The 12,613-nt window shown below is 50.0% G+C and overlaps 6 protein-coding genes across 6 annotated transcripts; 2 read left to right on the top strand and 4 right to left on the bottom strand.

Moving 5' to 3' along the window:
- Positions 1-108: 108 nt before the first annotated feature.
- Positions 109-822, bottom strand: F5J12DRAFT_721184 (uncharacterized protein; the record flags this gene model as incomplete). Its single annotated transcript, XM_051741296.1, has 2 exons — positions 109-583; positions 641-822. 2 exons carry the CDS (start codon positions 820-822, stop codon positions 109-111), a joined length of 657 nt encoding a protein of 218 aa, XP_051599791.1.
- On the bottom strand, positions 494-3,604 carry F5J12DRAFT_114906 (kinase-like domain-containing protein). The gene is made up of 14 exons (XM_051738012.1): positions 3,251-3,604; positions 3,027-3,197; positions 2,895-2,972; positions 2,632-2,841; positions 2,371-2,580; positions 2,300-2,315; positions 1,998-2,248; positions 1,779-1,949; positions 1,650-1,727; positions 1,391-1,600; positions 971-1,334; positions 887-920; positions 641-837; positions 494-583 (listed from the first exon to the last, which is right to left on the bottom strand). Coding segments are annotated over exons 1-12 (1,959 nt in total). The 5' UTR covers positions 3,449-3,604; the 3' UTR covers positions 494-583; positions 641-837; positions 887-918.
- A 1,352-nt stretch (positions 3,605-4,956) lies between these two features.
- F5J12DRAFT_783075 (MATE efflux family protein) lies at positions 4,957-7,441 on the bottom strand (the record flags this gene model as incomplete). Its single annotated transcript, XM_051742818.1, has 12 exons — positions 4,957-5,170; positions 5,281-5,306; positions 5,367-5,529; positions 5,664-5,759; positions 5,829-5,922; positions 6,077-6,118; positions 6,175-6,357; positions 6,409-6,500; positions 6,527-6,687; positions 6,744-6,769; positions 6,827-7,044; positions 7,095-7,441. 12 exons carry the CDS (start codon positions 7,439-7,441, stop codon positions 4,957-4,959), a joined length of 1,662 nt encoding a protein of 553 aa, XP_051599793.1.
- A 1,114-nt stretch (positions 7,442-8,555) lies between these two features.
- Positions 8,556-10,177, top strand: F5J12DRAFT_115315 (P-loop containing nucleoside triphosphate hydrolase protein). The gene is made up of 4 exons (XM_051738014.1): positions 8,556-8,883; positions 8,937-9,133; positions 9,193-9,850; positions 9,906-10,177. Exons 1-4 carry the CDS (start codon positions 8,854-8,856, stop codon positions 9,951-9,953), a joined length of 933 nt encoding a protein of 310 aa, XP_051599794.1. The 5' UTR covers positions 8,556-8,853; the 3' UTR covers positions 9,954-10,177.
- F5J12DRAFT_115259 (uncharacterized protein) lies at positions 9,906-11,137 on the bottom strand. The gene is made up of 7 exons (XM_051738013.1): positions 11,063-11,137; positions 10,968-11,013; positions 10,890-10,914; positions 10,815-10,830; positions 10,720-10,753; positions 10,448-10,665; positions 9,906-10,389 (listed from the first exon to the last, which is right to left on the bottom strand). Exons 2-7 carry the CDS (start codon positions 10,968-10,970, stop codon positions 10,116-10,118), a joined length of 570 nt encoding a protein of 189 aa, XP_051599795.1. The 5' UTR covers positions 10,971-11,013; positions 11,063-11,137; the 3' UTR covers positions 9,906-10,115.
- Positions 11,138-11,756: 619 nt separating this feature from the next.
- F5J12DRAFT_721309 (kinase-like domain-containing protein) lies at positions 11,757-12,605 on the top strand (the record flags this gene model as incomplete). The annotated part of the gene is made up of 4 exons (XM_051741305.1): positions 11,757-11,918; positions 11,969-12,058; positions 12,100-12,309; positions 12,360-12,605. Coding segments are annotated over 4 exons (708 nt in total), but the record flags the coding sequence as incomplete, so codon positions are not given.
- Between the last annotated feature and the right edge of the window lie 8 nt (positions 12,606-12,613).

Here is a 12,613-nt window from a genome sequence, read left to right on the forward strand (position 1 = left end):
ACACAGCGAAAGTACTCGAGCTCCAGCAAACAAGGTCCACTGAGCACGCTCTACTATACCAGACGGGCAAAACAGTCACAGCCTTACTCACAACTCGCGACAGCCACATTACTTGGTTATATAAGTCAGAAAGGCTCGCAGGCGTTCCATCGGACAAAAAAGCCAGGCAATCCATTCGCAAAGTGGTATCTTCAACCGAAGGTGAGCCTTCGCAGTGCTGATCTCGTTTAACTGCTTCTCTGCGTCCACCACCTCTTCCGGGATCAGACGAGCGTCTTCCCCCACCAGTCCGTTTACGATATCCAAAGCTGACCTCTGCGTATTGAAGAATCGTTCGTGACGGGCATCCGCAGGAGTGGGAGGCTTCCAGAAGTTCCCATCCAGCTGCGAGACCAAACGCGGTATTCCTTCTGCGTCATTTACTTCATCCCACCTTGTAGTCAGCAATCGCACGTGTTGTGCGGCCTTCTCCCCGCATAACCGATAGAACTCAGTGAGGTTCTCCTGTACTGAGTCAGACGAGTGATTGTCGGTTATACAGTGTGTGTAGATGACCCCTGTTATCTGTAAATGTTTCAAATATCTGTTTCGTACGTATGTGTGTAAGTAAGGGGCGTAGTGCAGAAGAAGCAAGGCTTACCTATCTCGTAGCCAGTCAGCAATCGTCCGAAGAACTTCTTGGTCCGAGTGCCGAGTGTCATCGAACCCTGGTGCTTCCACAAACACGTAGCGTTTGTCACGACAGAAGTCCAGTACAAACTCCCGAATGAATTGCGTACGAGGAACGGGTTTCCCTGCATCAGGCTTCGTTTGATAGCCCATAAGTTTGTTGATAAACTACGAAGCACGTTGTCAAAGAATCCGGTGTGAGAATTCCTTGACCTACGTTACTTTTCCCCGATTCGGTAGGTCCCATTATTCTGTGGACATATGAAGTCAAAAGTGAAAAGCTTGCACGCAATCCACGTACACAATAACAATGTCATTCCCTGATTCAGTAAAACCAGAGCTTCTATTTTAGTTTCGGCCTCAATTAAAAAAAATACCGCACACGCACTTGGCGGAAGCTGGCAGGGTGATATCATCGACTTCAACTTTGCGCGATTTAAAACCACTGTACTGACCTCCCTAGTTTCTTTTACAATATCCCCCGCTCCGAAGCGCGAAGACGGGTCCATCCGCAAGCAACGCGAACATAGGTCCCACCATTCATTTGTCATACGATAACAAGTGTCCTCCCTGGATGGTCGTTCAGGTGGCCCCATGATAACCCGCGATTGAATGGAGTCGCGATTGGTCAGGGTCCAGTAGGGATGTTTCCGGGTGAAGAGTTCCTGCAAAAATACGACTTTGACGACTATGATGAGAAAAGGAAGAAGTCCTGACGGACCAACGTGGTCATTCCAAAAGCCCATATCTCGCCTTCCACAGTGGGCTTGGGGTCTTCGGAGACCAGTCTATTAACCACCTCCGGGGCCATCCATCGTAGTGATCCTCCACATGCAGACGTCATAGGTATGCTGAATGAGGAATTGGGAAGGATGGAAAGTCCAAAGTCGGTAAGGACAGCCCGACCATCTGAGGCGACCAACACATTTTCCTGTTTCACAAATATTACACAAGTCGACAAGTTTGTGAACGAGACCTACCCCTTTCAAGTCAGCGTGAATTATCGGACCTTCCGGATGACTATGTAGGTAGCGGAGTCCGAGAGCAATATCTTTAATCTGAACTGCCCCCCAATCAATATGCGGAGAAAGTTGCACATTTCAACTTACAAGAGGACGGGGATCGTTTTTTTGTTTTTGTACATAAGCGCTGGCATTGCCTCCCTCCATCCACAGAGTCACTATTGATACAGTGGAGTCGAATTTGGTGGTTATTCCAAGGACGCTGAGAACATTCGGATGGTCCAGCTTCGACCAGGTGTGTGCTTCCTTGAGGATTTGCTGGGTGACGATCACTATGGGAGAAGTACATAATATTAGGGCCATTACCTTGATAGTACGTTCATCGTCCATCCCGATGCCTCGGGGTGTTTTTATTGCCACAGTCCTTCCATCTGATAGCAATTTTCCTCGGTATATTAGAGTACCTCCTCCATGACAGCACGGTGACGGTTCTCGTTCTATCCAGTCGTCAAGGTCGAAGACATATCTGCTGGCCCGTTGAGCGAGTCGGTGAGGCACGTCTGAGAATGCATTGGAGTTTGACTGGTTGAATTTGGAATCATCATATTGGGTTGGCCCTTGTGAAAGTCAGTAAATGGTGACATTGGTCTGAGGAGCACCACACGTACTAAGTGGAAACTTGAGCTAGAGAACTCGTACTATTAGTTTTATATTTGTTGTTAAAAGCGCGTCCGCGTACCTGCTTGATCTTCTCGATAGCATCCAGCATTTCGATGCGCGAGGATGGCTCCATCCGCACGCACCGCGAGATTAATTCCCACCATTCATCCGTCATACGAGCACAGGTATCCTTGTTAGATGGCCTGCCGGGCGGCTTGCAGAGAATCCGGGACACAATAGCGGGCCTCTCTGCCAGATTGCGGTGGGGAACTTTCGCGGTAAAGAGCTCCTGTAGAAAAATAGGCAAAGTTGGTTACGACGAAAAGGCTCCTTGACATACCAGTGTTGTCATCCCAAAAGCCCAAACGTCACTCTCCTCCGTAGCACGGCAGTTCTCCGCAGACTCCGTATCGACCAACTCTGGAGCTTTCCATTGTAATGTACCACCAAAAGGAGATTCTGTGGTCATGGCAAATGACGGATTGGAAAACATGCAGTATCCAAAGTCTGTGAGAGTAGCGTGACCAATGGCGGAAACCAGTACATTGTGCTATTGCAGAGGCAATCAGCCAAACGTACCCAATCCTCGAGAGAGGTACCTACCCCATTCAAGTTACCGTGAATTATGGGACCATCCGAATAGGTATGTAGGTAATGAAGTCCCAGAGCAATGTCCCCGATCTGAATCGCACATCATCAAATACATGTGCGGAAAAACCGCGCCTGTCAACCTACAAGAGGACGGGGGTCCCTGTCTCGTTGCTGTACGTACTGATGAGCGTCACCTCCTTCCATCCATCCAGTCATCAGGGATACGGTGAGACCGAAAGCAGTCGTTATTCCAAATAATGGAAGAACGTTTGGGTGCCGCATCTTCGACGCGATATGTGCCTCCAGAAGTATCTCCTAGATGACGATCAATACAAAGGAAACAATGTTCATCGAAAGTCACCATGTACTTTAATAACTTTCTCATCAGAACGGGAAACAATCTTTACCGCCGCGACTCTTCCGTCTGGACACAACGTTCCACGATACACCAAGGAATGAGTCCCACAGGCCAGTGGCGTAGAGTCACGTAATATCTTTCCGTCAAGGCTAATACCATAGTTCCTCGTACTGGGAGCCACTCCGCAGGGGAAATCTCTTGATTTCATGGTGTAGCAGCTGGGCGTCGTTGTCGAACAAGTGGTGGGAGTCGAGGGATGTGTTGTAGCACTTGGCTTGAGCAGCCATTGGCGTCGCGATGTACGTACGACATGTCCCGGACAGGTGTGACGCGTAGCACAGACATCCAATTGACGGGTCCTTGGATAGCGGCTGGGATGCCAGGCCCCTGGCGGTCGCGAGTGATTACAAATCAGTCACTAACCCGGCCCGGTCTCGGGCTCGAGGCCGGACCGAGCAAAACACTACCCACATTGCTGGGCTTTCACTCAACTACTACGGGACGAGCCAACACTCCCACCCTACATGGGCCTCCCTTGCGAGGCACCCTACACACGGCACAACGATATGTACAAATTCGATTTCCGCGCCATGACCCGGGCGTCACCAGGAACGTTCACGAATGAATATATGTACGACAAGTACAGCAACACTGAGGCTGCCACTCAAACTCAAACCGACCAGATTGCCCAGCAGGTCAAAGAAACCACGACTGGATTTCTACCAACTCAAACGTACAGCTTTTTCAATTCGGACTGTGCGCTTTGTTGCTGCCACGTATACACTCGGTTTGGATAGCGCGTCTGTTGGGCGCTCGTGTCAACCCTTCACTGACCTGATCGAGTCTAGTCTGGAGCCAGAGGATAGATAACGGCGAGCTCCAGCGAATGGCCGATTGTGAGCTTGATGGATGGTAGGTGCCTATGTGCTCCACCTTCTGTCACACTTGTGCCTGGCCGTCGTGATGGAACCACCCCACGGTGAATATGCATTCCCGATCTTGTCGAACGGGTTCAAGGGCCAAGGGTGTCAGGTATGGGGTTAATTAATTTCATATCGAAGCTTTGGAGTCCATGGGAAAGCGAAAGTGAGAGCCGACCGGGGAACTGCTTGGGTCAGTCCTCGTTTTCCGCCTTCTTGCTCAATGCCATACTTAATAAAAGTTGGAGATGCTTCAATCCGGTTTTGCTCAGCACCTTCACCACCGAGGGATGGACACGAAGAAGCTGGAGTCTACCCCAACCGTCGTCACAACGCAGGCACGGAGTGCGCAAGTCAACTAGGATGTCCAGTGTCCAGACGACGGAAGGATATATGTGCGCGGCACAACATGTGTATCTGCCAGCAGTGGGCCTTGCAATACTCCGTCTAGCTTACATAGTGAGCTAAGCAGATGTAAGGGATCAGATGACCGCATTGTCCAGCATCTATCGGCTCCGAAGCGAGTCGTTTCTCACCGTGCCATATCCTGTTTAACATTTAGGCTTGGCCATATTCGTGATAATAAATGGGATAAATGTGGCATATGTTATAAAAGTCCGTCGTTGCGTTGGAACTTCTCGTGTCGCGACCGTCATTTGCGTGCTCGAGTCTCGAGTGTCCTCGTCGTTGGTGTTCGCAAAAATTGTCTTTTTTTGGGTCTCTCTCCCTCTCGCAGCAACTATATCTCTGTCAGCACTTCCCAACCAACTCCGTCTTCCTTCCCCACCACACCATCCTAGTAAACCTCCTCACCGCTCCCTTTCACTCCAACCCTTCCCCTGGCCTTGTCAACCTCAGAGTCCCAATCTGCCCTGAAGACACCGAGCCACACTCCAACTCCAGAACCATACACCAGCGCAGCGGTCAGCCCGTACCAAAGCCCAGACAAGCCGTATCCGAAGTGGAAAGCGAGTAGGAGACCCAGCGGGATACCAAGGACGTAATATGCACTGCGCAACGAACGTGCGTGACATTACGGGACAACGGTGTGAAGAAGGAAGATCAACATTGGCAGAGGACCCATCAGCTTCTTGACCTCGTACAAGGACGAATGACCCACCTCAAGTTTAACAACGCACCCATCATCTGAAAGAGATACCAAATTTATCAAGGGACCATACATTAGCAGCATCCAAATTGACTTACTTGCATACCCCTTGCCCTAAAGATTCCACCGGCGATGGCGCTCGTGCCGTCAAACACCTGGAAGAGCCCAGCGATCGGGAGAATGGAAGATACGAGGTGGACAACATCAGGGTCATCGTTGAAGAGGTACCCCCACTTATTACGGAACACAAGGAAGAGAGTGCTAGGTGCGCAAACAAAATATAAATGAACGAAGCAGGATTGCCACACACAACCAAGGACAGCGCAAGTTGAAACCAATACCAAGAAAGATCATGCATCAACATATACGCACAAGAGGGTTCGGATGAGACGCACCTCCAAACACCAGCCATGACAACAGCCAAAAACAACGAAGTGTTCGCGACAAGGCCAGCCCGACGCGATTTACCCTGACCAAGTAGGTTGCCGATCCTGTCATTCACCATGAAGATGCATCATTCAGGATATCAATCAAAACACAAGAGCATGTAAACGACTCACCGTACCGACGTTGCAACACTCAATGCAAAAGGCGCCTGATACGTGCATGAAGCCGATAGGAGAAGCACGGACTGCGCTGCAAGCGGAACGGGACCTAGGCTGAATTACGGACCGCCAATTTAGCTAGGTAGCCAAGCGCAGCCCAAGGAAGCCCGATATCAAATGCAAAATACTCACAGACTTGCAGCCACTTGGATCCGGCCGCTCTCCTCAGCCTACAAACATGGTGGGAAATAAGTATTACTCACATCCAGTGAGTTCCCAGCTCCACCATTCGGATGCAGTTTGGCCTGTGTACGTCACGGATGAATATTCAGGGTTCCATTAATTTAAACCCACGACTTACCGACTCCTGCGATACCCAATCGGAGGAGTGCGCCCCACCCGCGCCATATGCCAGGTCCAATCGGGCACCAGGCAGTGCGCGGGAGCAAGAAATAGGCATAAACGATAGATGCAAGCGAAACAAGATTGAAGGACAGAGCAGTTGCAATCGGGGCGCCTGGGAAAGACAATCCGAGCGGGTACACTGGAGGGTTTGATCAGCAACGTGTTGACCGGATGACGGGCCGGTGCACACCGAAGAACCAATTCAGGAAAGCATTGATAGGTGCAACGACGACAATGATTCTTGTCGGAACGGTAAAAAGCCCTTGTGACTGGAAATACCGCCTGGAAAGGATTATTATTGAGATGACCCTGCAGGGAACGTAATTTGCCTGGATATGCAATTAAAGGTATACGCAGGAAGGCCCCACGATGCGTGTTTCAGGTAAACACCAGCGAGGTGTGCTACTTCGGGGTCCTGCTTGAGCAGCAGAAGAACCGGCTCAGCATTGAACCAGATGAAAAGTATGGGCTTGAATCGAGGTCAGTTATCTCATGTGAATGATGGTGGATGTAACTGATACGCACGACGAGCGCAAATGAGGTCATAAGAACTATAAAAAGGGGGTTAACGCAATGGTGCCGGAGAGGGAACCGAACTTTTGGCTTACCCATTCTCTGGGTCCAAAGACCGACCATGTGTGGCGTGTCCGACGTCCACGCAGGGGGAAGGAGCGTATCAAGAGTGGAGGCGAGACCCTGCACGATGCTATAGCCTGTAACGGAGGCTGTCATACTGCCGAGAGTGGCAGCAGCCAGGGCAAGAGTGGACAAATGCCCTATGGAGACGACGGATGCAAAGATGAAGGAGTACTCGAAGAGATGTGTGCTGTGACAACAAGGTGAGTAGATACGAGGACCGAAAGGGGTCACACGCACGCGAAGACTGGAAGTGAATAGCGAGTGAGGATGCCTAGTTCCTCGCGGAATATTTTGGATGAAGGCGACGCGTCAACGGCCTCGGCTTCGGTGTAGCCGTTCTCATCGACAGCTTCGTGGATGCAGGGTATGGGTGGGCTTTGCTGGAGGAGCGGGGTACGCTCGGAGACGTTGGACATCGTTCGCTGACCTGAGGTTCGTCTGATTGGGATAGCTCGCGGATGGGAAGGCCCAGCTTCTTCGTGGGTGATGGGAGGAAGGTTAGCCTGGCTAACGTCCTCGTTGAAGTGCGACACGATAGCGTAGTCCTCGGGCAGCGACTGCGGCGTTGAGTGCTGCAGCGACATGGCGCACGGAAATTGAGGGTCTGGCTGACGGGGTCTTGCCTAATAAGCACACGGGGCTCCCGGTGAATAGTATTCAGTTGAAGCAACTCCGACAACACCGAGTCAGAGCTCGCCAGGGACAGTCCCGCCTGTTATTCAACGCAATTAGTAGCCGAGTGTTCCATTGAATACAAAATGTTCTACCCAAGGTACAAAGTCGAAGGAGCGCTTGCTCTTGCCGGTTAGCGCTAGTCGGAAAAAAAAACAAACTATGTACATGCCACCACTGGTCATCCGTCTCTACTTGGAGTTCGCCAATCCAGTCGGTGCATGATCCTGCTACACATTCGTATCAGTTGTTTTACTTTGCCCTATAAACGATCGTCGTCACCATATGAGACTGACAAAGCAAAGGTACGAACGATGTCTCGTCCAGACTATCACCGCACTTCACTCTGCGTAGAGCCCCGAGAGTCTCAGGCTTGGTCTTTGCAAGGAGGTGGGTGTCGACGTTGATGGAAGAGGGTTTTAAAGAGTGAGATTGTTTCCAGGTACGGTCATGATATTGCAGAGAATGACCCAAGAGGCAGATCCTTTTTTGAAGAGAACCATCCAGCGGCTGCTTCGCCAATCATCAAGAGGCCCACTAATCAGGAGAGGTTACGCATGACGCCTCCCCTTGCTCGAATCACTTCGTGGCATCAAAGTTAACTATTGCTACGATCAGACGTGGCAGCATGCTTATGTCTTCATACATAAACCATCTCCTACCGAATCCCGCCCACCAGTTAGCTCTTCATATTGTACGTGCTTTTCACCACTTCATGAATGCGCAGCCATTCACCTCATGTAAACGCTTAAGCCACGATTGCGGTGTTCTTTCACTGCTTCCTGCCTCGCTGACGTCTGTCATCCAAACTTCTCTCTAGGGCTGTATCGGTTCCGCCCCTGCTCCCGACGGCATCGGTGCGAACGCCAACTCATGTTGCCATAACCAAGACAGTGCCGTCAGCAGCTTTCTTCTGCATACACAATGGCGATGATCGGTCGTGAACAGCCTTCTAAGCTTCCCGTCCAGAGCGCTCACCGTGTCAGAAGTGTGGCTGGGCGCTTTCCGTTTTTCAAATACCTTAATCGATAACGCCAGCGGTCGCAAATGAATGATTCCGAGGACTAATTCTTTTCGATTTGGAACATGCGGAATACTCGAGGTCGATGTCTACACGTGTATGGGTACCGGGTACATGTAGGACGGGGATAAAATGCGATCAGTGTACTGCATTGCCCGATTTCATCCTACTCGCAGCGAAGCACCTCTCCAAGCACTCAGAATGGTTCGAAAGACCAAGGATAATACTCAAGACATCGTTGTTGCGTACGTTGGTGTAGTAGATGTCACTTGGTATTGATTTCATCCATTCCTTTGCAGAGTAATGGGTCCCACGGGATCGGGAAAAAGCAATGTAAGTGTCAACCCTCTAACACGCCCAGACCATTTGGACATAGCACTTGATAGTTCATCAACAAACTCACAGGCAATAAGGAAGAGTCCAGAGCGGACGGACTCAAGTCTTGTACGCAAGGCATTCGGGAGTTTACGGTGACCCTCGCCGATGGCAAACGCTATGTATTCGTGGACACGCCAGGGTTTGACGACACTTACCGGTCGGACCGTGAAATACTTTTCACTATCGCTGATTGGTTAGAAAAGAAGTAAGCGCCAAGCTTGCAAACACGTGCATGTTACGCAACTCGCTCACGTTTCTAAATAGGTACCGGGGACTCGTAAAACTTACAGGGGTTATCTACACGCATCGCATCAGCGACAATCGTATGTCCGGCTCAGTATGTAAAAACCTCGACTTGTTCGGTCGGTTGTGTGGAGACGGGGCTGCACAGCGTGTGCGGTTGGTGACGACCATGTGGGATCATCAAAAACCGGGGAATGCAGGATTGTGGGAGAAGAGGGTGTCGCAACTGGAGGGAAACTTCTGGGAACCTCTTATCACTCTAGGAGCTCGTCATGAAAAGTTTCTCAACACACAGGATTCAGCTTGGAAAATCGTAAATGGACTAGTCCCCGCCTGTGCCACCTTGGTAGATGCGACGCGGAAGTCGGACGAAGCAAATGCGGGTCAGGCCCTTCTGATCCAAGAAGAGATGGTGGACGCGGAGAAGAAGTTGAACGAGACCAGTGCAGGAAAGGCGCTCTACTCTCGATTCCAGAGGGTACTTCTGGAGCAGAAGGAGACACTCAAGCAACTTGCGAATGGGCTAGCGGAAAAGGATCCAAAAGTAGCAGAAAATTTGCGAGCAGAATATGGTAAGTTGGAAGCCGAGATACAGAAGGCAATAGAAGATACGGAGAGAATGAAGATACCGTTTGGGAGGCGAATTGCCTTGTTCTTCGGTCGTAAAAAGACTCACTCTGTGAGTGCTTGCATTGTATCTTACTGTCAATGTCTTAGACTGATCGACACCGCAGCGCAAGATTGAACTGAACTTCGTACCAGTAGCATTAATAGATAACTGAGCCCCTTGCTCAACGCTCACTTTTTTCCACCTCAGAGCGTCACGCACTTCGCATGCGCGAAATCTGTTGATGGTTGCACGACGACTACGCTCTTCCTCCACTGTGTAAATCATTTCTGGCCATGACCCGTCTACGCACTACTATTACGAGCTAATGATATTATCATTTGATTATCATGCTAATCGCTTCCCGTGCCGACTGAGAGGTGTTCTGATAGCGAAGTGACTTGACTCCTTGGCTTATCAGATTTCTCCACGTCCCTTCCTCGAATCTCCTGAGATCTGTATCGTCCCCCATAGTACCGACCAAGACGACCGAGGAATAGAAATAGACACCGGATTGACAAAGCCCACGAAAGCAGCTTATACTGGGAGTTTCTGGCCGTTTGGCTTTCAACTGCTGGAAGAAGAGTATGCCAGCGAGACGATCATCATATCTGTCCGGAAAGTTAAGCGACTGCACTGGTGACTATTAGCGCCACAATAGCAGCTTGCCTGTTTCCCTGCAACCATTTCCTTACTGCCTGAGAAACATCTTCTTCAGATATCTCTTTTTCACCCCGTCCGAGGGGCGCGCCGATACCTGGGGTGTCGATAAGGAGGATCTTGTGACCGCAACCATCGGTGTAGAGCCCAGCTTCGACCTTGCATGTTTGACACTTCACACTATTTCCATTTCCCTGGTAATTCGCCCCGGTGGCGTTGCACATGAACTGTCGACTAGTTCAAGAGCTGGCGTCTTTGAGTTGAATGCATTATGATCTTACAGAGGTCCTCCCCGAGCCTGGGGGCCCGATCAACCTGCAACAAGAGTGGGGGTTTAACACTTCACAATTTTGTAGTTCGTGCGCCCGATACTCACGCAATAATGCCATCGACTTAACGAACAGAGCGAATTAGCAGTTATACTCCTGGCAGCTTAAGAAATTTGGACTACCCTCTGAATTGGCCTGACAGCAACCCTGGAAAAGGGTCAGCGAGCGTCAATGAGACCCAAAGGAGTAAGTGAAGAAACCATTATATCTCGCTGCGCGACTCAGAATGTAGTATACAAGTAGTCGCTGGAGCTTGTATCGTCAGATAGAGTACACGAAGAGGAAAAGGCCAAACAGTGTTCATTTATCTACGTAAGGATCACGATGTTTCGTGGTGCGGAGCGGGATCCCACCTTGTTGTACAAGCGTGCCCTAATTGTCTGATAAATGAATCGTGCGTGTGTGCAGCACGGTGGGCTCGGCGCTTATGTAGTGTAAGCGCCGCCGCATTGCAAGCGCATTGTACACACGTCTAGAAGTAACAGCCGCAAGTTACTTCCATTTAGCGCTTCGAACTGGAGACCCTGAGATTCATATATCCATGATTCTGATAGCGTTGTGAGCCATTCATGACGCATGCCACTTGTGTGTTGATATCTTCTGCTGCATGTATGACATGGGTATAAAGGTTACTCGAATGTAATGCCATTTGAATCTTCTCTGGTGCATACCTTGCCTGCCATCACTCGCCACTTGATAGCAGCGATTGCTGTGACATCATGGATACAAGTGATTTCCTCCACAAACTCGCTGAACATGCCAGCAAGTATGCCATCAACCTTGACGGACAGATTAGCCGGGACCAATCCCCACGTGTTCGCAGGGGGTAATGCTTTAGTGTATTGTGGAACAATATCTTTGGAGGGAAGGACAACGACTGTGGCGATAAAAACTGTCGTTGGCGCCACGCAGGCTGACATGAAAGTTATGAAGGTAATGTTTATGGAAGGACTAATATTTCTAGGCTAATCGCCCTCTAGCGAGTACTTCGAGAGGCACATGTCTGGTCGAAGCTGAAGCATCCGAATGTCCTCAGCCTAGTCGGAATAACTACCGAATTTGACCTCACGATATCTCTAGTAACCACGTGGATGGAGAATGGTAGTGCTCGCGCCTTTGTACAAGAACGGCACAACGATCCCCGCCCCCTCGTAAGTCAAAAGCCACGTTTTTTGCCGGCATCTGATGACGTATGATTCAGATTGGGGACATTGCTGCAGGACTTCATTACCTGCACAATCATCCGAAAGGTCCAATAATTCATGGTGACCTGAAAGGGGCATGTTCCTCTGTTGAGGATTTCTCTAGCTTGACTAATTTTCTACATGGTAGGACAACGTGCTGATCGCCCAAGACGGTCGGGCTCTTCTTACAGATTTCGGACTCTCTATCCATCTTAACTCATCCTTCACCATGACTACACACCTTCCATGTGGGGGTTCCTTGCACTGGATGGCTCCAGAGTTGGTAGATACAACTGGAACTGGAGACTTGCGTGCTACTGTTGAAAGTGATGTTTGGTCCTTTGGCATGACAACATTAGTATGTCAGGTAGCCCGCTCATTATTACAAGGCTCGCTAAAGCCCTGCAGGAACTTTTCACTGGGAAAGCGCCATACCATGAGCAGAAGTCGATTACAGCCATCCTCTTCCGCATTCTGGAAGGGCAGCCGACACGGCCATCTGACGAAGATACCAATTTTCGTATGACAGACGAATGGTGGGCACTATGCTCACGTTGCTGGAATAACAAACCATCTCGCCGCATCAGCATGTCAGACTCTATCAATTTGATCCGGCAGGTCAGTGTAAATAGCTTGCACTCCGTAGGAGATTAAGTCAGTGA

This window comes from Pisolithus orientalis, assembly GCF_024613125.1.
Source record: "Pisolithus orientalis strain OTSU chromosome Unknown F5J12scaffold_15, whole genome shotgun sequence".
Lineage (NCBI taxonomy): Eukaryota > Fungi > Basidiomycota > Agaricomycetes > Boletales > Pisolithaceae > Pisolithus > Pisolithus orientalis.